The sequence below is a fragment of the Loxodonta africana genome, chromosome 13 (assembly GCF_030014295.1).
Source record: "Loxodonta africana isolate mLoxAfr1 chromosome 13, mLoxAfr1.hap2, whole genome shotgun sequence".
Taxonomy (NCBI): Eukaryota; Metazoa; Chordata; class Mammalia; order Proboscidea; family Elephantidae; genus Loxodonta; species Loxodonta africana.
In genome coordinates this window covers 21339547-21365574 of record NC_087354.1, presented here as the reverse complement: position 1 = coordinate 21365574, position 26028 = coordinate 21339547, and the positions used below count along the sequence as shown (strand labels likewise).

Genomic DNA, 26028 nt, shown 5'->3' with positions numbered 1-26028 from the left:
CTCTGGCATGTGGTCCTTCAGCCTCTACTAGAATAGATCCAGTATCAGGAATCTCAGTGTTAAATGAAACAGCCCCATTTTTTTGCTGGGCAACTTTGGTTGCTAGAGTGTTCTTTCTAACAATGAGCCTTGGTCCTATACTTTACAATGTCCAGGCAGTGTCTTGAGCTCCACCTTCTTCAGTCATCCGTAGAGAGTCACCGCCACCTCTGTCTTTCTGCTCTCTGTCTGAGGCACTGTGTGTCTCTCAGTTTGTTCCTGTCCAGCCCTTTCTGTCCTCTCTCCCTTTCATCTAATCTTTCTTTGTTCTCCCTTTTTGCTCCCCTTTTTTTCTTGTCTTAACTTTTTCCCTTTACCCCTTTGTATTCTCCATCTCCTTCCCATTTATTTAAGGAGGTTCTACAAGGATGTGTTATCTTTGTCCAAACAAGACATGTATCTGTTTTAAGTGCTTGATCCAAGCCATTGTCTAGTAGCTCTTGGCTCTTTTCCATTTTGCCATTGATAAAGCAGAAGGACTATCACATGACCGGTCAATTGATATGACCAATCAGTTTTAACTCCAACTGTTTGATGCACAGAGGAAATTGAACTCAGGCTCGGTTTCCCACGGAGAGGAACGTGAGCAAGAATGCACTTTGGGGCCATAGAGCTGGTAATGCTTATTTCAGGAGCCAGCCCTCTTCTCTAAGGCTCCTTTGAGTACCAGCTTGGTGACATGGACAGGTCACTTGTCCTGAGCAAAAGGTGCAGCTTAAACCCCCTTAGATCCTAGAGTAATACAGTGAAACCTGTGCGAGCCAGAACTCGATGGGACTGCCTTATTTTTTTGAGTCTCACAAGTTTTGTGCCTTTGACAGAGAGCATTGTTACCACTTTTCTATGGCTCGTTTTAGTGGAAAATAATTGAGTTTTCCTTCTGTAACTCGTTTTCACCTTACACAGGTTCTGACTTTTGCAGCTTTTACCGTATATTAACTCCTGGAAAAGAACAGTCCCTGCGTTAAAATTCTGTTTTTTTTTTCCCCTTGATGTTAAGGCAGTTGTGATAGTTTCCTACTTGTGGACAGAAAGAATACTATGTTGTTGTTGCCCTCTGGTGGCCGTTTGCAGTGTTGCAGGAAGGAAAAAAAAAATTGAAGGCATTCCCTGTGACATGAGTAACCAGTTGTCATGGAGTGGATTCCAACACATGTGTGTCAGTGTGGAACTGTGTTCCCTAAGGTTTCCAGTGGGTAATTTTTCAAAATAGGTCATCAGACCTTTTCTTTGAGGTGCCCCTGTGTGGACTCGAACCGCTAACCTTACCATTAGCAGCAGATCTCAGTATGTATTAGCTATCATTATCGTTGCTGTTTCTTGTTATAGTCACTCTTGTTTGGGATTTGCTTTTACTTCTTCGTATTTTTGGACTCTTTGAATATCTTCTGCCTTTCTACTCTTTTTTGAGGTATGTGGTGTGTGTGTGTGTGTGTGTGTGTGTGCGCGCGCGCACGTCCCTGTGTTTATCTACCTCCCTGGGTTATGGCTGGTGGTTAAATGTACTGTGTGAGCCAGTTCCTCTTTTCTGTTTGTGAGAAAGTGAAGGTGAAAGAGAAACTAATTTTTAAAGGTGCGTTATCTGAACAAGGGCTCTATTGTGGATAAAACTAAAAAACCAAACCACTGCGGTCGAATGGATTCCGACTCATACCAACCCAACAGGTCAGAGTAGAACTGCCCCACAGAGTTTCCAAGGAGCGCCTGGTAGATTCGAACTGCTGACCCTTTGGTTAGCAGCCATAGCACTTAACCACGACACCACCAGGGTTTCCCTGTTGTGGATGGATGGTTTTATTTTCCTCATTCTAGACTTGATCAGGAAAGTGGCCTTCAGCACCATAGTGACTGACTTGGGGAAAACTCATGGTGAAGGCAAACCACCTGGCTTATTGGTATTTTGAACTGAATATACTGCACTGATCTCATTAAAAAAAAAAGTTCTTTCTAAAGTAAAATGGGATCCAGTTGTAAATTGCTAGATTCCCTGCTTTCCCCTCTATAAATATTTTGAGAAAAAATGGGAAGTTTCACTTTGTTTAATCAGCGTCCCGCATCAGATTTGTTCAAAAATTGTACTTCTAGTAATCCTGTGGCAGTGAAATTCTTGTATCTAGGTCTGTGTATACAACTTCCCTTTTTATTTCTTCGAAACTCATTTATCAAAGAGGATTGGATTTTTTTTTTTTTTCCTGCCACATCATCTGAGCAATTCAAATTTCTTGTTGCAGATTTGGTAGTTCACTCTTGAGAAAGAATTTTCTATTTTGCAGCCTGAGACCGTGGTGGCGTAGTGGTTGAGTGCTACACCTGCTAACTAAAAGGTTGGCAGTTGGAATCTACCAGCCACTCCTTGGAGACTTAATGGGGCATTTCTACACTGTCCTGTAGGGTCACTTTGAGTTGGAATTGACTTGATGGCAACGGATTTGGTTTTATTTTTTTTTAACCTTGTGTATAAGGCTCACTTTCCCATTCTTACCTCTGCTATATGTAGAATATCTTTGTTTAATTATATAGAAGGAAAGTATTGTCATTTTTGTTTCAATTTGTGTGAAGAAATTTAGACCTCTTAATATATTTGATTATGGAATACGTGCTTATCTTTTAGACATTACCCGTTCTACCCACTGCTTTTCCTCATTTTTCTGTTTCCTCCACATGTTCCCACATATTTTTCGAATTTGTCGTTTGCCTTTCAGTTTTGTTCATGACGATTTTGTTTCCTCCTTTGTTTTTCTGCCTAGAAAGGCCACTCTGGAGAGAGGTACATATGAACCTGTATTTATTTGGTTTTGTTTGTGGCTTACATTTTTCATCTATTTCTTTGCTCTCTCTTGTTTATTTTGGTTTCTAGCATGGAATGGGAACTGAGTTTTCTTTTTTTGCCCAATGTCTACCTAATTCACTAGGAATAAATACCGTTTTCCCTAATGGTCTGAATGCTACTTTTTAATCGCATTTTAAAATGCAATTCATATTAAGTTCTACTTCTTGGATTTCTCTTTGATTTTACTGACCTGTTCTTTGGTCCAGGTGCCAGTCGCCCACTGCAGTTTTACTCTAGTGAAAGGTCACGAGCTGTATTTTTCTTCAGGGAAATTTTGGGTTTGCCCTCAGTGCAGTGCCTCCTCTGAACACCAGATGGCGAAAGTTCACTGGCATGCTTGTGAGGGAGCTACACAAACCCAGACTCATCTGGGCAAGTGTATCAGGAAGGCTGTCCTTCAGGAGCAAACCTGAATCTTCCAAAGATGCAAACACCCATCCGGAAAGGCAGCTAGCAGTTTTCCTCCACTTGTTGAGTTTTGGTAGCTTGCTGAGTTTCTGCAGCAAGTCAGTGGAGCTGAATTTGAAATCTGTTTCTGTCACTTCATTTGCCTCTTGATACAGGTCCTTGTTGGATACATTTGTCCTAAGAGCCTTTCCTGTATTCCCACAACTGAGCTCTTTCCTCTAGATTTCTTGTTTGTTGGTTTGACTGTGTTTTGAGACTTGTGTCCTCATGGGTTGATTAGAATTTCGTGATGCTCTATTTATTGTTCTATAGAGTCAGTTACCTGTTCTTTCACTGGGGTCTCATCTCAATTCCTATAAGTGCCCTGGAGCAAAACTGGGACATTTCCCATGTCTGCTGCAGGTAAGGTATCACCTTACACCCAATGTAAGACCACTGACTTGAGTTTAATTTAGCGCGTCTTGCCCATTTGGCTGATCGGGAGTTCTCTACTATGCTGGTTGTTCATTTCTATACCAATATAATATGTGCTCGGTTGCTAACCAAAAGGTCAGTAGGCTGAACCCACCAGCAGCTCCATGGGAGAAAAAATTTGACGATCTGCTTCCATAAAGATTACAGCCTAAGAAACCCCATGGGGCAGTTCTACTCTGTCACATAGGATCACTGTGAGTCAAAATTGGCTCAGTGGCACACAACAACAACAACAACACGTTGCATGCTGTGTTTCAAGCAGTTCTTTTCACTGTTCCTGTTGATACGGTGTGTTCTGTTGTGGGTGTGTGCATGTTGTGTGTATTTTTCCCATGTGTATTCCTCTGTGTCTGTGATTTATTTGTGACCCAATTTTGATTGCAACTACAGCTTTGTACAGTTAGTTCTACCATGCAATCCCATCTCAGACACCAACAGCATGCTGAATTTGAGGTAGAGAGCATTTCAGGCAATGGTGAAGGGTATTGTCCCAGACACTATCTTGTGTAACAAATTGCCTCACCGTTTAGTGACTTGAAACAACCACGTGTTCATGAATTCTGGGACAAGGCCCAGTGAAGATGGCTGGTCTCTGCTCCACACTATCTGGGTTCTCAGATGACAAGACTTGCAACTTTACTGTTGGAGACTGATCCTGTGAAGGTTTGGAGGCTCCTTTACTCCTGTGTTGGGTGCCTGAGCTTGGGTGAATGGAAGGCTAGAGCTGCTCCATATGAGGCCTCTGCCTGCCGCATGGCTTCCTCACAGCATGGCCGCCTCCTACCTGTCAGCCTGCTTACGTGAACCCTCAGGGCTCCATGCGTGAGTGTTCCAGCACTCAAGGAAGAACCCGTATGTCTTAGCTTCTCGGTGCTGCTATAACAGAATGCCACAAGTGGGCGGGTTTAATGAATAGAAATTTATCTTTTCATAGTTAGAAGGCTAGCTGTTCAAATTCAGGGGACCAGATCTAGGGGAAGGCTTTCTCTGTCTGCTTTCAGGGAAAAATCTCTGTTTCAGTGTCTCTACCCGGCCGTACTTGGCGGTCCAGGGCTTAAAGACGGGTTTGTCTCCATCGTCTTCAGATAGTGTGGGTCGTCTTCCTGTGTCTGTTTTTTTGTGTGCCCAATCTGCTCTTTTATATCTAGGAAGTGATTGGTTTAAGACAGCCTTCCCTGATACAGCCTCATTAACATAACAAAGAAAACTCTATTCCCAAATGGGATTATGTCCACAGGTATGGGGGTTAAGATTTATAATGCGCATTTTTTGGGGACACAGTTCAATCCATACCCCACTGTATCACCTTTTATGATGTAGCTTTGGAAGGAGCACAGTGCCACAAGCACTCCCAGATTCAAGGTGGGGGAACAGACACCCTATTTTTTGATGAGAGAAGTATCACAGAATTTTGGGGGTCATGTTTTAAAATTGCTCAAGTTATGAAAGTCTTTACAGCGGAATGGACCCAGGTCTGAGGCCTGGCTCTGTGAATTCACCAACTTTTCTCATCTTAAAACAGCAATATAAAACCAAACCCATTGCCCTTGAGTCAATTCCAACTCATAGTGACCCTATAGGAGAGAGTAGAACTGCCTCATAGGGTTTCCAAGGTTGTGATTTCTACATAAGCAGACTGCCACATCTTTCTCCCATAGAGCATCTGGTGGGTTCAAACTACCGGCCTTTTGGTTTGCAGCCAAGCACTTAACCACTAGGCTACCAGGACTCCTTCAAAACAATGATATAAACCCCATTGCTGTTAAGTCCATTCCAACTTGTAGTTACCCTATAGGACACAGCAAAACTGCCCCATGGAGTTTCCAAGGCTGTAAATCTTTGTGGAAGCAGACTGCCACATCTTTCTCCTGAGGAGCAGCTGGTGGGTTTGAACCTCCCAGCTTTCGGTTAGCAGCCAATCTCTTAACCACTGCACCATCAGGGTAGTGCTTGTTTCTTACACTTGTTGTAGGATTTAATCATATAACGTACAGTGCTAATATTTCTGCTAAACATCAGCCTTGTTCTTTCTTCTCCATGAAAACGGATGCCCATTTCTTTAGACTTAGATTTATGCTTAGTCAATTTATAGCTTGGACAGGGGACATCTTTAGTATTTTTTAAATGGGAAGGAAAATGGCAGGATATTAATTGTGTCAACATTGGCAATATAGATTCCTGGAACAAGAAAACTGACATTTATATAGATCTGGCAGGTTTTATCTTTTAACAGAGATTACAGACCTTGACAGTCACTGGCTGTGTGGCTGCTCCTTCCTTATTTCCTTCTTCCTTGTTTTGGTTGGTTTTTGTTTTTTCCTTGCCCTTTCTGTTCCCTTTTGATTGTCGCATTCGAGCCACGGCTGTTCTTCTCCCTTTTGCCTATGTTGTCATGTTTTCTTCCTTCTAACTCCACCAGAGCCCCTCCCTTTTTGGTGTTACAAGGACAACCACGTGTGATGTCTCCAAGCAGCTCACACCCCAGGTGCTTGTGATGACCTACTCAGGAATAGGGAAGCAGGCATGTTTTCTTCATGATGACTCGCGAAAAGCCAATTTGTTCAAAAGTCTATTCAGCCAACTGGCCAACTTTCTGAAATCACTGAATTAATCCATTTATTGACATTGTTGTTCTTTCAACTATTTATAAAGTGTATTTATAAAGTTAGAGCTGTTTATAAAGTTACAGGTATTAAACGGGGATTTTTAAATAGCGTTTGAAGGTCTCCAGCTCATGTCAGTTGACTGTGAAGACAAAACAAAAACAGCTTTTCAAATAACATTTCATTTGTCTCAGGCCAAAGAAAAAATAATGAAGAAGACTAAACATGTCAGCCTAGGCTGTAGATCCCAGAGAGGGGAAGAAAGAGGACAGAAAGAGGGGAGCTAATGGGGGAGGCAGGCCGGTGAGGAGGGGACTGTGGGAAAGTCCTGAGTCTGGGTGTGTTACAGGATGGGGCTGAGGCTGGAGGGTGAGGTCCAGGGAAGGGGCTGTAGGAAGTGTAGGAGACTCCAGGGCAGGGGAGAGTCAGAAGGTCCCCAAAGGATCTGATTTCTCATAGCTTTCTTATGCCCCATTCTTCATTCCTTCCAAAAATAAAACCAAACTCATTGTCATTGAGTTGATCCTGACTCACAGTGACTCCATGTGTTACAGAGTAGAACTGCTCCATAGAGTTTTCAATGGATGTAATCTTTGTGGAAGCCAATTGCCAGGCCTTTCTTCCATGGCAACACTGGGTGGGTTCAGACCACCAACCTTTAGGTTAGTAGTCAGGTGCAACTGTTTATGCCAGCTAGGGACCTCAATTCATACAAGTTACTATAAGTTTTATAGTTAAAAGAAACAATTTTTTGATAGAACTGGTAATTTTTAGGTCAATGGTTCTACTTTCAATTGTCCGTTGGGTAAATTGATCATTGGAAATTCTTTTAGTAAACTGGGTTTTGGTAAATTGCCTGGGATCATTACATCCCAGGGTATAGGTCATGAATAGACCTTGCCCAAAGTGCCCTACAGGTGGTGGGGTCCCTTAGTGGCTTACTGAAGAGGAGGGAAGCCAGTTATACTCAGGAGAAAGGTTCAAGAATAGTCCCACCAAAACCTATCAAACCTGTTGCCAGAGTGACCCCATAGGACAGAGTAGAACTGCCCCATAGGGTTTCCAAGGAGTGGTTGGTGGATTTGAACTGCTGACCTTCTGGCTAGCAATCATAGCTGTTAACCACTGTGCCTCCAGGGCTCTAAAATAGTACTTCCAGGACATACAAATGGCAAAAAAATGGTCATCGAGACTGGAGAGACATCGGCAAGAAAACTTTTGTGTAGTTGCTAATAAAAGAATGGCTCGTAGAAGCCTATAGACACTATCTGTGGAAGAAGATGGACATTGCTTACGTGGGAATATGCATTTCTCTTTACTCAGTCATACTGGATAAAACCTAGCTTGGAATTCCACTAGACTTGAACTTATCACTGTCTTCATAAGTGATACAGATTTTGCTCTATAAAACAAAACTTGTCCCTTCTTTCTCATGAGCCTGAGGACAAATTCTCAATGGATTTCCATATGGTCCATTATGGTTTCTAAAGAGGTGGGTGAAGTGTACAGCTTCCGGACACCACTTGATCAGGAAATCTCAGCGTAACTACTAGAGGGCAGTGAACTTGAGTCTGTGGGATTCCATATGAAAGCAGCTCAGGTTTAGTTCTTTGTCTGACAAAAATAATTGTTTCTAAATATATGCATATATTCAGAAGATTCTGAATGTATGTGTCTAAGTAGAATAGTCACCTGTTACTCTGACCCCAGAAGATGAGAAGAAAGCCAAATACTTTTTATGTGTTTCCAAATACTGCCGACGCACTCTGAGTTCGCCTACTTGAAGCTCGGGTTCCCTAAAGACTTGTTGGCGGAATTCTAAAACCTCAAGATCTCTCAGTGAAAGTTACAATGTATTACAAATGTGAACTTAATGTAAAAATATGGGGATGATTTCCTTTCATGAACAAACAACTACTTTGAGCGATACATTTAATTAGGAAACCTTTCTAGCCTCAGAGGGCCTTTCTTTTGGAGAGACAGCATGGCTAAAGTTACAACTTGGCAAATGAGCTTTGCTGATAGCAGAGGAGTAGGCTTTGCTCACAAATAACATTTTGCATTCAACACAGAGGGTTTTTAGTTCATGTTAGGAATGCTAGTTTTTAAAATTATATTACTTAGTAATGTTTTCATAAATCTGTATATAGACATAAATAGTCATGAAACTGATTTGTAGGTATATATTTATGGGTGTAGAAGGATATCAATGATTCATTGAAGAAAGCAAGTGAAAAACACTGTGAAGGATGTCTCGCTTTTGTTGAAAAATGTGCGGGTGTGTGCACATGCATGCGTGTGTACACGTGAACATGCAGACTCTAAGTATACATATTCAAACATATTTCACAGCATTTCTAGATGGCGGTAATTTTCTTTCAGCGTATCTTGCCTATCTGCTTTTTTTCTACCATGGCTATGAGTTATTGTATCAGAAAAGCAAAGGGAAGTCATTTGTAAGTAGATCTTTTATTGACCGTTTCTTTTATTTGCATATTAGAATAGTTATTGCACTGTGCAGTGTGGCGTTATCTGTTTCTGTTTACTACTTCCTTTGTTGACACTGACCATTTTCCCTTAATGCTGTCAACGTGGTACCAGCTCCTAAAGACGATAGATGGAATGCCACGAGGAGGACAAAATCTTCAAATTTCCCTTTCTCAGTGACTCTCTACTAATGTGAGACTTGAGTTCTCATGTGCCTTCTCTGAGAACTGCCTGTGATTTTCAGCAGGTGATGTCTGCCAAGTGCTGAGAAATCATCAGTGAATAACCTTAGGAATGTAGATAAGGAAGGAGGCAGTGCTCGTGAATAGCTGGCAATTTTGAATTTTCATATAGCCCTTTCCTACCAAGATACCTCAGATTATATTATGGAAATTTCCCCAATCCACATGGCATCCTTGTGAGAAATGTATAAGGAAAGGGATTTTCTATCCCACTTATTAAAAGAAAAAAACAAAACAAAGCAAACCCATTTTCGTTGAGCCCATTCTGCCTCACAGCGATCCTATAGTACAGAGTAGAACTGCCCCATAAGGTTTCCTAGGAGCAGCCAGTGGCTTCAAATTGCCAACCTTTTTGTTAGCAGCCAAGCTCTTAATCACTGCACCACCAAGGCTCCATTAAAAGAAAAGGTGATATAAATTTCACACCTTTAAAGAACTCAATAGAAGGGGTAGTACAATGAGAAATGTATTTTGGAGAGTTAAAATAGAGTAGATGAATGTATAATCAGTGCTACATACATTATTATGGGAAAGTCTCTGAGCGACAAAGTTTATGCTTGGCTACTAACTGGAAGGTTGGCGATTTGAATCCACCCAGCAGCACCACGCAAGAAAGGTCTGGAGACCTACTTCTGTAAGATTATAGCCACTGAAAACCCGATGGAGTGCAGTTCTGCTCTGAAACACACGGGGTCGCCATGAGTCAGAATCAACTTGATGGCAATTGGAAAAGCATTATTATATACTATTTCCTTTTTAACTGAATGAAGTAATAATACTGAAAATAGTAACAACTATTTATTGGGCACTTACTATGGGATGTTCAGAGTAAATGGCGAGACCCTCCTATCATTTGAAGTATAATACTTCATTCATTTCTCGTGACAGTATTATGAGGATGATGTTTTTTCATCTTACAGGTGAAGACGGTAAGGCCTAAGGAAGTTGAGTAAGTTGTCCAAGATTATACAGTTAATAAAAGGAAGGTCTGGGAATTTATTCTACCCGCGTCCATTTTACTTCAAAGTTTATTCATTTATTCCGTACATATTTATAATACACCTGCGGAGCATACTAGGTATTTCTGGCCATAAATCTTAACTTTTAGATGCCTTGATTTGGTGGAGATTTAATATTATGTTCATTAAAAAATAAAAGTTACTGTGAAGTCGACATTGACTCAGGGTGACCCCCACGTGTATCCGAGTAGAACTACGCGCCACAGGGTTTTCAGTGACTGTCATCTCACTGCAGTAGATCACCAGGCCTTTCTTTTCGGTGCCTCTGGGTGGACTTGAATCTCCAACCTTGAGGTTAGCAGCTGAGTGTGTTAAGCGGGCCAAATAAAATGTTTCGTATATCTAAATAATTTTATGAAACATACAGTCTAAATGTTTTAAGTTTTTTTTTTTTTTTTAATCTTTATTAAATCCCTTAGCGGCGTTTATTATTCTACTCTGCACTGTGAAGTTTTAAGCCAGAAAATAGTAAGCAGCGTTTCCCAATAGTTTTGATAACCCTCTCAGTTGATAGAGCATTGCTGGGGCCAGCATTCTCAGGATCATATGTGTGAAACCCAGCACTGGCACTTTGTATGGTGTGGCTGGCATTTTCTCTCTAGCCACCTCAATTCCCCTGTACTACAATATCTCAGCTACCAGGCTTCCTCACTTAAGCCTCTTCCCTGTTCATACTAAACTACAAGCTGCTGCCAGATTTATATTTCAGAAGCTTGGCTCTGATCATTTTACTCTCCTACTCTTTTTTTTTACTCATAAGTGAACCAGCATTTCCTTCCCTCCTCACACTAAAATAATTCCAGATGGATCAAAGACTTCAGTGTAAAAACAAGTGAAAAAGTACAAAATCAGTGGGAGAAAATATGGCTGAATTAATTTTTAAATCTTATAGTGAGACGTTTCTTCTAAGCAGGACATTAAACTACTAAGCCATAAATAAAAATTTGGTAAATTTGACTGAAAAGGAAAATAACTATTGCACGAAGAAATAACATAGTCTAAACAGATTATGACAAGATTTCTAGCCGATGACTAATTTCTGTAATGAAGAAATCATGCATACTCGTATGGAGCAGAAGAAAAATCACAAGCCCACAGAAAAATGATATGAAAAAGTGTTTCATTGACAAAGAAGTACAAATGTAGGTTACTAAAACTGGACAGATATTAAGCTTTACTAAAAATGTTAAATATCAGTAAGAATGGAGATACTGTTTTTTCCGTCAGCTGTTGATTTAAAATAAGGGCTTATAGGATCCAGTGTTGGCGACCATGTGAAGGAGCAAATACTGCCAATACTCGTGATGAGAGTGTGAATTTGACAAAATTTTTGAAAGACATTTGACAATAACTCTCAGGACCTAAAAAGGTGCATATTCATTTTGTCCAAAGGCTCCAGTGTTAAAAATTCCCTTTTTAATATAATCACTAAGAACTCTGAGAAAGTCATACAAGGACGCTTATTACAATACTGTTTATACTAATTAAAAGTGGAAACAATATACATGTCCATTATTTGACAACTAGCAGAAAGAGTTAAAATACATTGATACTGAAAATTTACGGAGTTGATGAAAAAAAAACCTGGTAAATCTGTATTGCTGGTATGAACTGACTTCCAAGATACATTAAGTGTAAAAGTGTGGAGGCCGGTGTATACCACAGGATTACATTTGTGGTAAAAACAATTCTTTTATTGACTTTTCCTGTAAAAGTACCCAAGAACTGTTTATAGCAGGTACCTTAGAGGGATGGGGAAAAGAGAAGGTTAAGAGAGTAGAGATTTTACAATTTACGTTATAAATTTCAGAGCTGTGCATGCATTACTTTTGTTTTAAAAAAAGAAAAAAAAAAACCCTGTATTTCTTACAGAATAAAAACTAAACTTTTTATTTTGTTATTTTAAGGCACTTGGTTCTCTGATTAGAACTTGCCTTTTAAACTTTATTTCCCATTATATTTTCTCTCTTAATTTCCAGATAAGTAGAATATTTTGTGTGCACCACACAAACCTAGCAATTTGGGGTCTCCCTCTTCTTGCTGCAGTGACCTGGACCCTTCTTTGCATGCTTGGGTCCACCCATATTTCATCTCCCATCTTGTTTATTTCAGCCCCCACTGATACCCCAGCTAGAACTTACCTGTCCCACCAGTGAACTATCCTAACCCCTGAGTGCAGTTCTGTTTTAACACTTAGTCTTGGACCTCGTGTTATCGTTATGGAAAACCCGCTGCCTATCAGGTGCAGGAAAGCAGGATCTGTGATTGCCTGACCTCTGCTCCCCCCACTGTGGCGAGCCCTAAGCCACACTCTGAAGTACCCGTACAAGTGTCCTGGCACGTCAGCCTGTGTGATAGGTGCGGAGAGAAGGGAGACGTTGCCGTGTCCAGCGTCAGTGGGCATGAGCAGAAGGAAGGGCTGTCGTGTATCATCATTAAAAGGGTAAATGGGTACAACAATTTTGGGAGCCAATGAATGGCTATTAGTTTCTCTCAGCCTATATGTAGAACCACAGTGTGTTTAGAATGGAGCAAGATACTACGACCGTTGATTCTTCTCTCTCTCTCTCTCTCTCTTTTTTATTGTGATAAATATACATATGAAGTCCCTGGGTGTTACAAGAGTCCTGGGTGGCGCAAATGGTTACGCACTCAGCTGCTAACTGCAAGTTGGAGGTTCGAGTCCACCCAGAGGCTCCTTGGAAGAAAGGCCTGGCACTCTATTTTTGAAAAATCAGCCATTGAAAACCCTGTGGAGCACAATTCCACTCTGACGCACATGGGGCCACCAAGAGTCGGAATCAACTCCATGGCAACCGGGTTAAGCCTATATACGTATATAACAAAACATTGCCGTTTCAACATGTTTTTACATTATAATTCTGTGACAGTAATTACGTTCATCGTGTTGTACAACCATCACCACGTTCTATTTCCAGATTTTCCCGTCACCCTTAATGGAAACTCAGCGCCATTTAAGCTAAAATCTGCCTTCCCTTCTCCCTCCTACTTCTGGTAACCATGAACTCGTAAACTTTAGTCTCTATACATTTGCCAGTTCTAGATATTTTCTATAAGTGAGACTGTATACTATTGGTCCTTTGGGGACTGATTTATTTCACTTAGTGTATAGTACATGTTGTAGCCTGTAGCGATATATTACATACTCTGAGTAGTATGATTTTCTAAGGCTGAGGTTGTGCGACTCTCACAAGTTTACATGGTGCCATTGGAGGCTGCCCCAGGGTGGCCGGCCCAGGATGGAGGCACCTGTTCCATTGTCCTCCCGGAGCACCAAATCACCTCTTTATTCCAAAGGCCCTCATTGTTCCTGGGGCTCCCAGTGAAAAGGGTTAAAGTCCACCCATTCAGGTGTCAGTTCATCGTCTGTGTAATCTGGGAGTTGCATTCCTGAGCGGCTGGCCCTCTTTCAGATCCTGCCTAGTTGAGATGTAACTTCTCTGACAGGGAAGCACTTAGGCTCTGAGAGAGAATCACAGTGTGCTCCCACCCCCTTTCTCCACTTTTCCCTCACAATTAACGCCACACTAACTTGACACTCTCGTTCCTTGTTTGGCTTTGTAAACCCTGGTCCCTTCTTCTATTAATTCCAGACATTAATATTTTCTTTCACGCAATGGCCGCCATTCACCCGTGAAACAGTTTGAACATTATGTAGCTGTCAAGATGCCTGGGGATTACCCAGTATGCCTTGCCTGTGAGAAAGTGACACCATGGAGGCCTGGTTCTGAGATGTTTATTTTGAGAGTACGCTGACAAGCATGAAGGCCAGATCCCAGAGTGGCAATTCCATTTAATTAAAGGCCTCTTTTTATTAGAGTTTCCCCCCACTTTTTTTATATATATATATCAGAATGATGGGTAAAGTCTGACTTGCTAGAGGTGTTCTCTTGTGGTGTAAGAGGGGGAGGGGTGGACGGCTGTCTCGCTCGCTAGTGCAGATGCCACTGCGTGTCTGTGAAGTCGTTCGCTTTTACGCCTGCTCTGTAACAGCTACTTATTGTGCTGTATGTGTGTGTTCAAGTTTAGAATAAAGAGTACTGGGCTTCTATCGCTGTGTCGCCAAACTTAAGATGTGAGAGTTGGATTCACATATGTTTATATAATTTTCATATCATTTAGATTTCTTTATTTTAAAATGAGTACCCACACAGCTCCCTAAACGATGTATGTGGCCTTGCTCTGTAGTGATGTTACTTTATTTTCAATTAAAAGAGTTGAGAAGTTTATCACATTCATTTTTCAGTAATTTTTAAGACTGGAGCTAAATAGAAACGTTTATAAAAAGGAGCTCAAAAATAAAAGATTGAGATAATTAATGACAGGGATGAAGAATTTGGTAAATGCTAGTGATCAAGTAGCTTAATCAAGTTTTTGATATAACATTCTTAGACTGTATTGGCCTGACTTCAATATCAGAAATTCAGTTCAGTGAATGTTCTGAGGGCCTGTGTTGGCTCCTGACCTAGGCACTTGAGATGTATCAGTGAAATAAACAGACACTTGGTCTTTGTACACTTATTCATAGTTCTGCGTTTCACAACTATAATATTATAACAGCTCAAATTTAGATTAGATTTCTTTCTTTGTAGCATTATCTGCCTGGTTTCGTTTGTTCACTCGTGGATTGCTCAGTCATTTGTGTCTCCTTTATTCATCTTTCACTAGGGATTAGTGAACAAGCATATCCCAGACACTGTTACATGTCACAAGCATGGTGGTACACATGATGTGTGTAACACATACATGCACACCCATGCACAGAGGTGCACAGGCAAAAAAACATATATAAATATGTTTTTCTGTGTTATGCTGTGAGTGTGCTTTTTCTCAGTTGATCTGAAAAGTGAGGAGGAGGGCCAGCCCTCCGGCTCCTTTCTGCTCTGGGCATAGTGGCTGGAGGGACATTATTCATTCCTTTTGGAGCTGGTTTCAAAGCTCCCCAGGAGGAGCCAGGCAGGTCAACGGTGTCAGCTCTGGGCCAGCTGAGGGCCTGGCTGCTCTAAAGTTCAGCTGGCCTGGGTGGAAACAATGTTGATGCTTTAGAGCAGGTGCAGGGAGTCAATGAAGAATGGCAATGCTGTCAATTGAATCGCTCCCTCCCAGTTCGTCTTAGTCCGCGGCCTCATCTTTTGAGCCCCTGGTTTCAGAGACTGACTGATTGATTATTATTATATTTTAAAGTACAGGGTTCTGTTGGGTCAACCAACTTGCCAAATTCTTGAAAATGGTTTCTTTCCCTTTTTCATGGCTCCCTGCTGTTCTTAGGCGGGAATGAACTTCCCCCCAGGATTCTGACACCATTGGCTGATGATGCCTGTGAATTTTTCTTCTTGAATTTTTGTGGGTAGCAGAGTGTTGATATATCCACAGTGAAATGAAACAAAAAAAGCTCAAGGAGTCCGTTTATATTCCACCACTAAACGCAAAGAAGAGTCTGTCATCTCCCTCAAGTTGTTTCATTTTTCTCTCTCTGCACCGCTGGGACCACCCTTCTCTGCACAGAGACTTTGTTCCGGGTATGCACAGTAGAATCCTTTGGGCCACAGGAAATGTGGAAAGACTGTCTACTTAGTGGAGGTCCTAAGCTTTTACGTATGTTTACAAAACTTGTCTTGTTCTCTTTTTCTTTTAAAGGCACGAGTGATCCCTATGTGAAATTTAAGCTGAATGGGAAGACACTGTACAAAAGTAAAGTCATATATAAGAACTTGAACCCAGTTTGGGATGAAATAGTTGTATTACCCATACAAAGGCTTGATCAAAAGCTGCGTGTGAAGGTAACCACAGATGGACTTTCCAGCCTTCTCTTTTATAAAAATATTTATTTATTGACAATCTTTGATGCTCGTTTAAGAGAGAATTTGGCAAAATTCATTTTCTTTTCCTCAAGCACTGGTGAAAATATTAATGTGGAAGGAAATCTTTATACCATTTGTCACAATTGTGTGTGTCTGTCAGATCAGTGAGATGCACTCTACAGAAAATCGGAGGGAAAATAATATGTCCATTGATTGTATTTAAACTTATCGAATGTGGAAGAATTAATACTGGGAGTGTTGTGGTGACAAGTACTAAAATCCTTCTCATTAGGAAAAACTTTATACTTAACAGTGCTTTAAGCTACCAGTTGTAAGCATCAATTGCTCTAATATCTGGGTTAAAACTGCGTGAGTTGAGTACAAGATGGGATGGCTATAGAATACCCAGCGAATTCCTATTTAATTGGCAGATCTGCTCACCGTGGAAAATACTTAATTTTAATGAGAAACAATTTAAACTACAGCAAGAGGTCCATTGTGCGTGACGTTATAACTCGTATGAATCCCAACTTAAATGTATTTTCTGCTGTTGTTTTGGTCTCAGTAGGCAAAATGGACACTTTTGTTCTCTCCACCTAGTTATAAAGGGGCTAGATTCCCTTTTAACTGCACTGTGCAAATTATTTTTCAATCTAAAAGTTTGAATTCAAGATTACCGTCCTATTTCATTTGCTAATAATTGGATAAACTTGGTTGGCTTACTGTAATCATGTGTTTTACTACCCGCCCTCCCCTCCCCCCGACTTTGTAGGTATATGATCGAGATCTAACCACCTCTGATTTCATGGGCTCTGCATTTGTCACTCTCAGTGATCTTGAGCTTAACAGGTACTGTATTTTTACTTTCTAATTCTTATTAATGTATCTGTGAGCGAACACAGAATAATGTTAAATGGGGTTTGTTGCGATCAAATGGCAAAAAAAAAAAAAAAAAAAACCTGAATAAATGTAACAGTGCTTTAGAATGGAAGTATTGCAATTTCTAATATCTTTTCTATGATTTTTGCTTCCTAGCTCCCAGATATAGTAGTCAGGCATTAAATCTTCCATCATGTGTTCTAAAAAGTGTGTTGGATTTTACACATTGATTTGTTAATATTCAAGTTTATTAACCTAACTTAAAATTAAAACAAGCATTTAAAATGTATTTGTGGGGTAGGGAGGGGTACCAGCTAACCAACTGTTGAATAAATCAATGCCAAAAATGCCTTTATTGTGATGGCCATTGTTTTATTTTTGCTGCATCTGGTGCTTTTTTGACATTCAGAGGTAGGAGATTTTATAAGCTCATGGTGCATTATAAAACTATAGTACTACCTGTAGGTGCTAACATTTTTAATTGTTTTTACTTGTAGAACAACTGAATATATTTTAAAATTGGAAGATCCAAACAGTTTAGAAGATGACATGGGAGTGATTGTCTTAAATTTGAACCTAGTAGTAAAACAGGGTGATTTCAAGAGACATGTAAGTTTAACCTTTTTTTTTTTTAAACCCTTCATTGCTATTATCCTTTGATTAACGGGCTACCAGAGCACTGACTTTTTCATAATTATTCCTTGAGAAAACAAGTAATTTTGTAGATGCTTAAATTACCTATCTCTCTTTTGGAACTCTTGAGAGAAAATCCATTAAGGAATTATCTCTAATTTGGCTAGGGACAGGGGTGCTATTGCTGTAATTAAAACTTACGTGCTGCTTATGGTTTTCTTATCATAGATTATCTAAAATACACTTTCACTAAGTGTTAAAGGCTTCTCTCTATAATTTTCACAGGTAGTAGATAACTTAGGCATTATTCAGTTATGACAAACATCTCCCAGAATTTAACTCTGGGTTAGTTGTACGTTATTAAGGTGAGCAAGTGTATGTTTGCAGATTTCAATTGCTACGTCATTGTTTTTATTTTTAATTGAAGCTACCAAGTTTCCTACGGAGAGTACTTTGGGGGAGACACAAAATTTAACATTCTCTGATATATTTCATGAAAATTTCAAGTAATATACTACCTATTGAAGATGTCTAAAACATTGTATTTTGTTACCAAATGACCAAGACTCTGCTCTTTTGAGCCAGTATGTAGATCCGAGTCATGTTCTTATTTTAAATTCTGGGATTATACCGTATAATTACAAGAATTAAAACAAGAATGAAAAGCACACTTGATTATAACTTATTTAAAAGGTATTTTAAAAGCCCACAAAAATACCTACTTGAAGAAGAAATAAGATGTGTTAAAGTTTAGAATATTTAGAAATGTATTTGAAAATCTGAAATGTATTTATAAATTAGGGCTCGAATACTTCTTGAATTGAGGCAATGGGGTTGGTGAGAATGTTCTGAAATAGTCTTCATGTTGACATCGCTTTTGCTTTTAGTTTTAATTTATTTTCATGATAGAAATCATGATTGGTTTACTAGTAGACTGACAGAAGTTTGCTTAAAGAAGGAGACTATATGGTTGCTTACAATTTTTCTCTATCTTAAAAAAAAAAAATTAGGACTTCTCATCTCATTTGTTTAGAAATACAGGAAACTGAGTTATTCAAGTTAAGCAGCTCCTCTGAAGAGATTTAGAGTCCAAAGTGAACCTTATCCAGATTTTAATCGGCACGAGCTCCCGTGTGAGTTGTTGATTTGGTCATTTTGCTGTTGTTCATACTGGTCTTTAAAACTCCTCTCTTACTGTAGGTGCTTAGGAAAAATATACAATGACTCTCAGTTGCTAGAGAGTCAACTAAATAGTTGCAGTATTTAACTTGAATTCTTCACTTTTGACAATTTACTTGATAATAGCTTAAAAAAAAACTCCATCTATTAATGTTTTAAAAGCAGCACTGTTAAACTGTCAATCAACCTGCTATTAAAAATGTCTTAAAATTGATGTTGAATATTAATTTTTTTCTCTCAAAATAATAAAAGAGGGATTTTCTCTAGCTTCCTCTTAGTTTTGACAATGTTGCTCTGTGACTGTGGGTTCACTGTCAATAGGTAGGTACATTAGGTAACCAGTTCTTTGACCTGACTGTAATTCTATACATGTAAACAATATCATTTACAACGTGGTTTAGCAACTGCCAACTGATATGCTCTAGAAATGTCTTACATATTTAAACGGGGTTTATAAAGTTGGATAATTTCCCCATGAAAATAGCTACATAGTTACATGACTACCCCCTTGAGTTTTTCTGTTATATACTGGACTCTGTTTAGTAGCGATATTGGCACTTAAAAGGTATTTAAATGTTGCCAAAATTTGGAGTTTTAAAGCAAAGACATTTTCGTTCTGATTATTTTCCAGTTGCAGAGCAGTTAATACTAGAAGCACCTTAGATTTGTTTTTGTAAAAGATCTCAAAGGGTATCTCTTTGAACTCCAAATAGTAGCCACCATGTCTGTCTTACTTAAGACTCCTCTTCCTCCTGTCTTTGAGAAAGCTCAGTCTCGTGTTTTCTGACTTTCTTCGTTGTGTGGCTGATGGAGGTCAAATGTATGGTATATTTTGTATATATTTTATGGAGGTATTAGAGAAAACCCTGTCTGCTCCCATTTGTTTTGGTTGGTAGTTTTATTTTTCTGTTTCTACGTCATCAAAGTATAACTGAGCAAGGAATACTTTATCCGGGGCTAGATGTGGACCCTTCGTGGGTCGAGTAGATATCAGAAAATGTTTGCCCTTCTCTCCGAGTTTAAGTTAACATTTAAAGGTATTCTTATATTGGGTATTTGAATACGAGTGACTAACAGACAGGATTGCAGGGCAGTCGTTGATTTGCTAGGGAATAATTTGTTTGTAAATTTCCATTTTGATTTAAAGTATGATGGAGAGATTTCAATTTCAAGCCTCAGTTTTGTGCCCATTTTTCTATCCATTATCCTTGAGGTATGGGTTCTATACTTTAGAATCAATCAAGTAGATGGAAATCTTAATAGGTATGAAATATCTGAATTTACCCCCATGTCCAGGGATTTAAATAGATGAAGCCTGGTGTAGTTAGTAGGAAAAGCACTGGCCAATGGAAGCCAGATAAACCTGCTATTTGTATTGTGGTTAGAACTGTGGACTCTGTTAAAACACTGCCTGGGTTTGAGTCCCAGCTCTACTTTGTAGCTTCCAGAACGTAAGCAACCCAGTCAAATGCAGAGTTACTTAGCGTGTCTCAGCCACAGTTTCCTCATATATGAAATGAAACTACAGTATCTGCTTCACAGGGTTGTGCAGATTGAGGTAATCAGATATGGTGCTTGGCACGAGGTAGACACTCGACACATATTCGCTCATAGAATTGTAATAAACTTTAATAGTCATTTTACATTTATTTCCTCATCTATTTGGTTTATCTTTTATAATTGTCATAAAAGTCAAAGGATATTTTATGTCAAAGGGCCTCAAGCAGCCCTGAGTACCCATACGAATAATTGGTGGTCGGGTTGGGTGAAAATATTTGTCACTATGTGGTTGGAAAAGTACAAAAAGAACCAATTTTAATACCTAGGTTGTGGTACCTATGACTCTATGTTGAACGTTTAACTCAAAATTTCCGTGTTTTTAATAAAGAGTATTTTCGCATCATTTCTGTACCAACGTTTCTAGTTGCTGGTTGCTCGAATGTAAGTGGATTTCCTTGGAAGGCTATTTATTTTCTGGTTTCTAATGTATTGGGAAGACGTATAGGCAAAGTGGATAGATGGTTTACCTAAAGGTATTTTTTTTCCTTCAGCACAATAGTAAATGTGGTCTGCTTGATTAGATTTAGAACTGAGTTATAATCTCCAGAGTTTATCCAAGTTTTAACAACCACTTATCTGGTTAACCAGCCAGGGTAAAGCTTTTCAGGATTGGATGGGGATGGGAATAATGAGAGAATTTTACTGGGAGAAAATTTTAATTGTAGAGGAAATTCAGCAGCACTAGCATGACAAATGAGAGCTCAAAAGAGAACAGTGCTGAAGTTTCTAGCTGTTAGAAAAAAAAATTTTTTTTTCTTCCTTTACTCAATACTGTATTAGCTGTTTTTCTTAATTTATGCAGGAATGACTCAGATTTTTCTTATTATTTTAAATATTTATGTTTAATCAGTAAAAATAAGCAGATTTTTTTTTCCTTCTATCTCAAACTGGAAACCTTGACATGAACTAATACTGTCCATGAATGTCTTAAATATTTTCATAATATTGTCTGAATATTTCAAGTAGGAGAAATCTGCCTTTGCACTTGTTGGAAACACAATATTATGGTGTTTTAATGTAATTAAAAAACAAATATACTTCAAAGGCTCAAACAGTATTCATGTGTCCTTGCCTTTCCATTATGGGATAAAAAAAAAAGGATACTGTGAGAAAATGTTGTAACGCAACCTTGTAAATTTGATTTTTCTAACTTTTTTTTCCTTCTGTTTTTTACTCAAATGTGCTTTCTTTGTAACCTGGCATCTTGGGCCTTAGTCATTTGAGTGTAGTCTCCACAGTCTGTTATAATAATATAATTATGTTGTTAACGACTCTATTTCTTTCTCTTTTATTTTGCCATTTTTCGCCATTCAATGGACCACAATCCTTAGCGTTGGTCAAATCGGAAGTGGTTAAGTGCCAGCAAGGTAAGTAGACTTGTTCTTTCTTTAGATCAGTGGGTAAAACGTTCATCTTTGTAGCAATCACACATGTAAACATGATTGATATTGCTGAACTTTTTGATGTAACAGCATTCTTTCCTGCTGTTACAAATAAGAGGGTAACAACTTAACTTTTTAAATTTTATTTAATAAAGGCATAGTCCAGATGTTTAAACTTAGACTTGTTTTGGGGGTGACATTTTATATGTACTGGTCATGTTAGAATGTTACGCTTCATTAAGCTTGTAATATTTAGAGGGTAGCGCAGTTAGATTTACTCCTTTAGGAAGTTATTTAACAGTAGATAGAAGCTAGCTTTAGTGTTATGGGGACAAGTAAAAGATTGATTGAGATGAATACGTGGTATACATTCAAATGTCTTTTGTATCTTCTGAAAAACCCAGTTATTACTTTTTAAGGTGAGTTTCTTCAAAGATTTCTTCATGAACTACTGGTGACTTTTTATACTGTTGCTACCTTTAAACAAACAAAACCAAAAAAGTGTGTATACCTTATTTTAGAAGTTCTGCACTTGGGGTCCCCATGAGTCACAATCACCTTGGCGACACCTGGTTTTTGCTACTTTTTAAAGAGAAATAACAAATGAAAAACAATTCCTATTAGCTGGTGTAAGATTTCAGGCTGTTTATCTAGCTCAGTTTCTGAATGGTGGTGGTGGTGGTGTGTGTGTATGTGAGAGAGGGAAGGAGAGAGAGATAGGCAAAGGGGCAGAGAAAATTTTTTAAACTGACGAGCGTTAGTCACTTAGGAAGAAAGTCAAACTTGATAAACTTTGCTTTGTGAAATTTAAAGAACCTTCAGTTCTGACTCTTAAATATATATCCTTTGTATTTTGAATGCATTAAACACAACTATGATGAGATACTTTGTTATCCTACCAGTTCACTTGGTTCCCAGGACCAGTTCTTTTTTGAAAGAAAGTGAAGAGACTGTAAATAATAATGTGAAGATGTCTCAAAAATCCCTCCAACTTTTGCTTTATTCTCTTGTAGTCACTAGAGGGTAGAAGAACATCACTTCTCGCACAGAAAGGAGCCTGGCCTCTCCCTCTTCTGTATTAAGAGCTTCTGTAACCATCCAAAGCAGTAAAGTTTCCCAGAATGCTTTGGTGAAACCTGACAAAGCAGTATTTTCTCATTTATTGATTCTTCTGCTGCACTAAAACCCTGGTACTGTACATCAATAACCATCTTTAGTTAGGGGGCTTTGGGCTGTGGAACAGGACTGGCAGTTTGTGGAAGAACATAAAGGCTAGAAAGAAAAATTGTGAGCTTGGGGAATATTGGAGTCTAGGGAGGACAAGAGAGGTTATGGAAGAATGGCTAAAGGAATGAAGAGGAATAGAAAAAATGTTGACGGCCTGGATAAAGATATCAAAAATATGAAGAGAACAGAGGATACTGGGGAGTAGCATGATGATATATATATATATATATATATATATATATAGCAGAGTTTGTCTTAGCACTGAGCTTGTCTTTTTTTTCCCCTAATCATGGTAGTTCCTAGAACTTTGACTTCAGTATACTGCATTCAAGGACTTAATATATGCCCAGACCAAGGACATATGTTTAGTAAAACCTTAGATGAATGAAGCTCGTTGAAAAGTACTCATGGTCTTATTTGGGAGATGCAATTTATATATGGTTGAAGAGTTTCATATTGACTTTTTGCTTCTTGGAGTTTGCAGTTTTGTAGAGAAAAGTGAGATAACTTGTAATTTGACTTTTGAGCACGATGACATGGGAGATCTGTACATCCTGTGATTAAAATGCTATAAAAGTCAGCAAAATACCCTGGGCAACCCAACTTTTGGTATAATTAAAATATAAGCTCCTCTTTTGGGGATTTCTATATTTTTGAGAAATTATTTAACAGAAGCTTGATGTAAAGATTATTTAGCTGTAAGTATTCAAAATTTTACCAGTCCCAAGTACTTATACTACCTGTAAAATATCATTGACTTTTTCACCTCAATTTTATTCTTATGATAATATAACTTTATTTTGATAATTCCTTCTTAACCCTGTAAGTTTATAATGTGCATCGTCCAAAGGATTCGTGAATAGCAGAGGTTTTGTGAACTGTTTCTAAGCTGGTTCCTTACTTTTCAACTCTGGATTTTAACATAAAATGCACAGAGTATGCCTTTAAAAATAGGCTTAGGTTTCATCCCAGAGCCTTTGTTTATATTCTGATGAGCGTTCTTGAGAATTGAGGACCTGATTTAATAGGGCTGGGATAAGATACCCAGTTCTCTTTATATGGTTACTATGCATAACCTTCTGTGGGAATGGATTTGGTTTCCATTTCTTACTTCTTTTTAATATAACACTTATAGAGATAGAAAATTCACCAGTAATGTCTTCTCTTATAAGGAGTCCTGGTGGTCCAGTGGTTAAGCACTTGGCTGCTAACTGAAACGTCAGCAGTTCGAACCCACCAGGCGCTGTATGGGAGAAAGATGTGGCATTCTACTTCTGTAAAAATTACAGCCCTGGAAACCCTATAGGGCAATTCTGCTCCCTCTCGTTGGGTAGTTATGAGTTGTAATCGATTCAACAGCAATGGGTTTTGACTTTCTTATCTTCTCTTATAGGAAGTAGTCTAATGGGGAGGGAAACTGATTAGAAATGGAATTGAGAAGTCACCGATTGTACTCAGAAACTTCACATGTACGTGTGCATGGGTATGTGGACACACACATGCACGTACACACACATACATGCATGCTCATGCAGACACATATATCTAATATGATTGGTATATAATCTAACATAGCCCCTGTTTTCACCCATTATTTTATGCATTTATATGTCAATTATCTAAGGTAAGAGACGTGGCCTATGCAAGTGTAACTTTTTTTTTCTCAGTAGGAAACATTTCCACCTGTGTGTCAATTTCTGGCCTGTTTGGCCTCGTCTCCTTTTCTCCCTGTCATCTCTATTGGGGCAGAGGATGACCTCTGCTGGGCACATTGCCCAGGCACCTCTGTCTGCTGGCATCTAGTTTGGCTTTGTGCAATGAGAGGCATTGGTAAGACATTGGAAGTCAGGAGGCAGAGAGAAACCAGAGTATTTCTGCCCTTCGTCTCTGCCTCAGGTGGGGCCTTAGGCATGGGCTGCATGCTTTGTCATTCATTAGCCAGGCCTGCTGTGCTTCTAGCTTCTTCCAGGTGACCCTGACTGCTGGGCCTCCTCTTTTTGCCCTTCCAACTCCCCCCCCGCCAAAAACATACACACACCCACACGCATATATATACCAATTGACATCAAGTCAATCCAACTCATGACAGCACCATGTGTTTCAGAGTAGAACTGTGCTCCACAGGGTGTTCAGTGGATGTGATCTTTCAGAAATAGATCTCCAGGGCTTTCTTCCAAGGTGTCTCTGAATGGTTTCGAGTACTTAACTATTTGAACCACCCAGAGACTCCTTTCTTTAGCCCAGGGTCAGCAAATGTTGGCCTGAGGGCAAAATCCAGCCTTAGGTCTGTTTCTGTAAAGTTTTATTGGAACACCCCTTTTTGCAGGTATTCTCTATAGCTGACAATGGCAGAGCTGCGTAGTGGTAGCGGAAACCTTATAGGGTTGCTATGAGTCGGAATCGACTTGATGGCACTGGGTTATGGCTCACAAAGCCTAAAATACCTAGTATCTGGGCCTTTGCCGAAAAAGGTTGCTGAGCCTTGCTATAGCCTGTGGGTGTTAGAAGCTTCCTACCATCACTCACCTTTTGGTTTCCTCAGTATTCTCTGTGTGACTTCGCAGCACTTCCCTCACCTTTAAAACCAGTCTTCTGTATTATAGTCCCTGTGTTTTAATATGTGGAGGGAATTTTCTTTTCCATTGGGTTCTGATCCAAAATACAGGAGCTAAACCCTTGCTTTTGGCTTTATGAACACTTTTTATAATGCATTACTTTCTAAGAATGTTGAGTTACATGATGAAATTTCCGCTTAAATCTAGGTTATACCCTTGTTCTCTTTCTCCTTTTTTCTCTTCTTTCCTTTTGCTCTGTCTGTCCCTCTTTTTCTGCCTCTCTGAAATCTGGGACTTAATGTAGGCAGACAACCTTTCAGAAGGGTGAAATGCTAGAAAAGTTTGGCTTCGGGAAGTTGTTTTTATGGATTTAAAAGATGGTGCACCTGTTAGCCAGGTGGCAGGATTACCAGTGGTTTCCCTGCCATTTTTTTTCAGTCCACTGAGAGGATTGGGCAAATTGACTGCAAGGTGGGTCTCAAACCATGAGAGCTGTCCTATTGCAGGGACCAGCACCCCCTTCTTTCTGCTGCTTTTCCATGTTGGCTGTTTGAAGTGCCGACCTCAGACTCCTTGTCCCACTGTAGCCCCCTTTGTCAGGGAGCTGACTGGGTCTTATGAGTGTTTTCTGGAGCATGCGCTCCACCGTGGGGTGATGGATACTTCCTGTCAGTTCTGACTTCTCCTCT

The 26028-nt window shown here is 39.4% G+C and overlaps 1 protein-coding gene across 10 annotated transcripts in view; it reads left to right on the top strand.

The window, feature by feature from the left end:
- MCTP2 (multiple C2 and transmembrane domain containing 2) overlaps window positions 1–26028 on the top strand; it is a 312542-nt gene that overhangs the window by 105222 nt on the left and 181292 nt on the right. For all 10 annotated transcript variants that reach the window (XR_010317359.1, XR_010317360.1, XM_064267069.1 and 7 more), the window contains 4 exons: window positions 15761–15903; window positions 16697–16773; window positions 17301–17412; window positions 21507–21542. Coding sequence is in view for 8 of the 10 variants with exons in the window: in XM_064267069.1 (XP_064123139.1) it covers window positions 15761–15903; window positions 16697–16773; window positions 17301–17412; window positions 21507–21542 (368 nt within the window). In the remaining 2 variants the exon portion in view is untranslated. The remainder of the gene's footprint in view (window positions 1–15760; window positions 15904–16696; window positions 16774–17300; window positions 17413–21506; window positions 21543–26028) is intronic.